The 2,372-nt window shown below is 34.7% G+C and overlaps 1 protein-coding gene across 1 annotated transcript; it reads left to right on the top strand.

Moving 5' to 3' along the window:
- On the top strand, positions 1-847 carry LOC107924731 (anthocyanidin 3-O-glucosyltransferase 7; the record flags this gene model as incomplete). Its single annotated transcript, XM_041110492.1, is given in 1 exon segment — positions 1-847. A coding segment is annotated over 1 exon segment (731 nt), but the record flags the coding sequence as incomplete, so codon positions are not given.
- Between the last annotated feature and the right edge of the window lie 1,525 nt (positions 848-2,372).

Raw genomic sequence — 2,372 nt, 5'->3', positions numbered from 1 at the left:
CAGAGGCAACTGCAGTCTTCCTAAACTCTTGTGAAGAACTAGACCCTGATAGGACAACTGATTTGAAATCCAAGTTCAAGCAATACCTGAATGTTGGACCTTTCATCCTTGCAACACCACCACCATCCGTTCCAGATCCATATGGTTGCCTGACATGGCTCGACAAGCAAAAAGCTGCAACAGTGGTGTATATCAGCTTTGGATCAGTTGTGACCCCACCTCCAAATGAACTTGTTGCACTAGCAGAAGCAGTAGAGGCTAGCCAGGTTCCTTTTATATGGTCTCTTAGAGATAAATCAAAGGTACATCTGCCCAATGGGTTCCTAGAAAGGGCAAATGGTATGGTAGTTCCATGGGCTCCCCAGAGAGACGTGCTAGCCCATGGTGCTGTTGGGGTGTTCATAACTCATGGCGGTTGGAACTCACTAGTAGAGAGCATAGCAGGTGGGGTGCCAATGATTTTCAGGCCGTTTTTTGGGGATCACGGGGTGAATGGAAGAATGGTGGAGGATGTATGGGAAATTGGTGTGATTGTTGAGAGTGGAGTTTTGACGAAGAATGGAATAATGAGGAGCTTGGATCTAATTTTGGCACAAGAAAAAGGGAAGAAAATGAGAGAAAATTTGAAGGAAGTTGTTGCACTTGCACAAATATCAGTTGGAGCAAACGGAAGCTCCACTAAAAATTTCAAGAAATTGTTGGATTTGGTATGTAGCCAAAATCATGCCTAGATTTGGTTTTCGTTAAGTGTGTGGAATCATGAGGTTTATGTTTAAATTAATTATGTCTTTCTTATGTATTAAATAAATGACAAATTTCGGTTGCTAGTATTAGTAACATGCGAATATTTGAAACGGTCTCAATTTTAATGTTAAGTTTGCTGATGGAATAATTCTAATACTGTTTTGTCTTAGTTTTTTTTTGTTGTATTACAAAAGAAAAAGAAAAAGAAAAGTCTTTATCTTGATAAAAAAATAACAGGGTTTGCATTTAATGAATAAAAATAAAAATAAAATAAAATGGCATCATTTGAATTATTGACAAGATATAAGTTTGTATATATCCAAATAAAAATTGCATGTTTTAATGTTAATAAAATATGTATTATTTAAAAAGGTAGAATAATATAATTATATTGTTTTTGAATGCATTAATATCATCTTTAAAACGTGTACATGTAGATTTTAAAATGATGTGGGTTAGTTTCTACGAGGTTTGTGAAATGAGCAAATTCAAATGCTTATGGAGTGTCTAATGCAGGGCCAAGACCCTTGGAGATGGTGATATTTCAATCTTGCTATGAATGTATTATTTCGATTGTTGGGAGCAGGAAATTTTTTGATTGGAAGCGCCTGCAATTTATATGGTTAGATCTCTTCAAAAATGTAATTGAGATTTATACAATTACGGATCAACATATTCCTTATAAAATTTATTAGATTATTTTTTTGATACAATACCTAAAATTATTTATAACTCTTCCTCAACCTTTAAATAGGACGTTCGAATCCACATCCTCCTTTACCAACAATAATGTTGATGCCAAACTTAGTCGACAATAGTACTTACATTTAATATTTTAATAGATGGAATGATAATTTGAACTGTACAAATTATAAGAACTGCTAAAACTATACTACTATTCGATAGATACACTTGTCTTCATCGTGATAATAGTTAGTTTAAAGAACGTTGAATTATAAATTTTTAAAACCTGTCGCGAATATCACGTATCAAGTTTTTTGCGCCATTGCCGGGGAACTAGGATTTAGAAACACTCGATTTTTATTACTTTAGCCATTTTAATTTTATTGCAATTTAAATTTTTATTTTATTTTCTAATTCTTTATTTATTTTCTTCTGACAGGTTTTTCTAGTTTATGACCAGAAGAAACCCGTCAGGACCATTACTGTTTGATAGTGAGATCAATCGCACAGTTCGCAGAAACCGAAGAGAAATAAGGCGAAGCTTAAGATACACCGAGGAAGAGCAAGAAGACGATATTTCAACTACAACCGAGGAGATGACTGAAAACCAAGAAAATCTGCTACCTCCTGCGATTGCTACTATCAGAATCCTGCTCTGCGTACTATGTATGATTATGCTAAACCTTCTTTAACAGGAACTGAATCAAGCATAGTTAGGTCTGTTGTTGCTGCAAATAATTTTGAAATGAAACCTAACTCCATTCAAATGATCAAACAGTTTGTTCAGTTTGATGGTTTGCAGGACGAGGATCCCAATGCTCACTTGGCAAATTTCTTAGAGTTTTGCGACACTTTTAAAATCAATGGCATTTCTGATGATGCCATTTGTCTTCGGTTGTTTCCCTTTTCGTTAAGGAATAAAGCTAAACAATGGTTGAATTCGT

Source organism: Gossypium hirsutum, unplaced genomic scaffold (genome assembly GCF_007990345.1).
Source record: "Gossypium hirsutum isolate 1008001.06 unplaced genomic scaffold, Gossypium_hirsutum_v2.1 scaffold_562, whole genome shotgun sequence".
NCBI lineage: Eukaryota > Viridiplantae > Streptophyta > Magnoliopsida > Malvales > Malvaceae > Gossypium > Gossypium hirsutum.
This window is presented reverse-complemented; position numbering and strand designations above follow the sequence as displayed.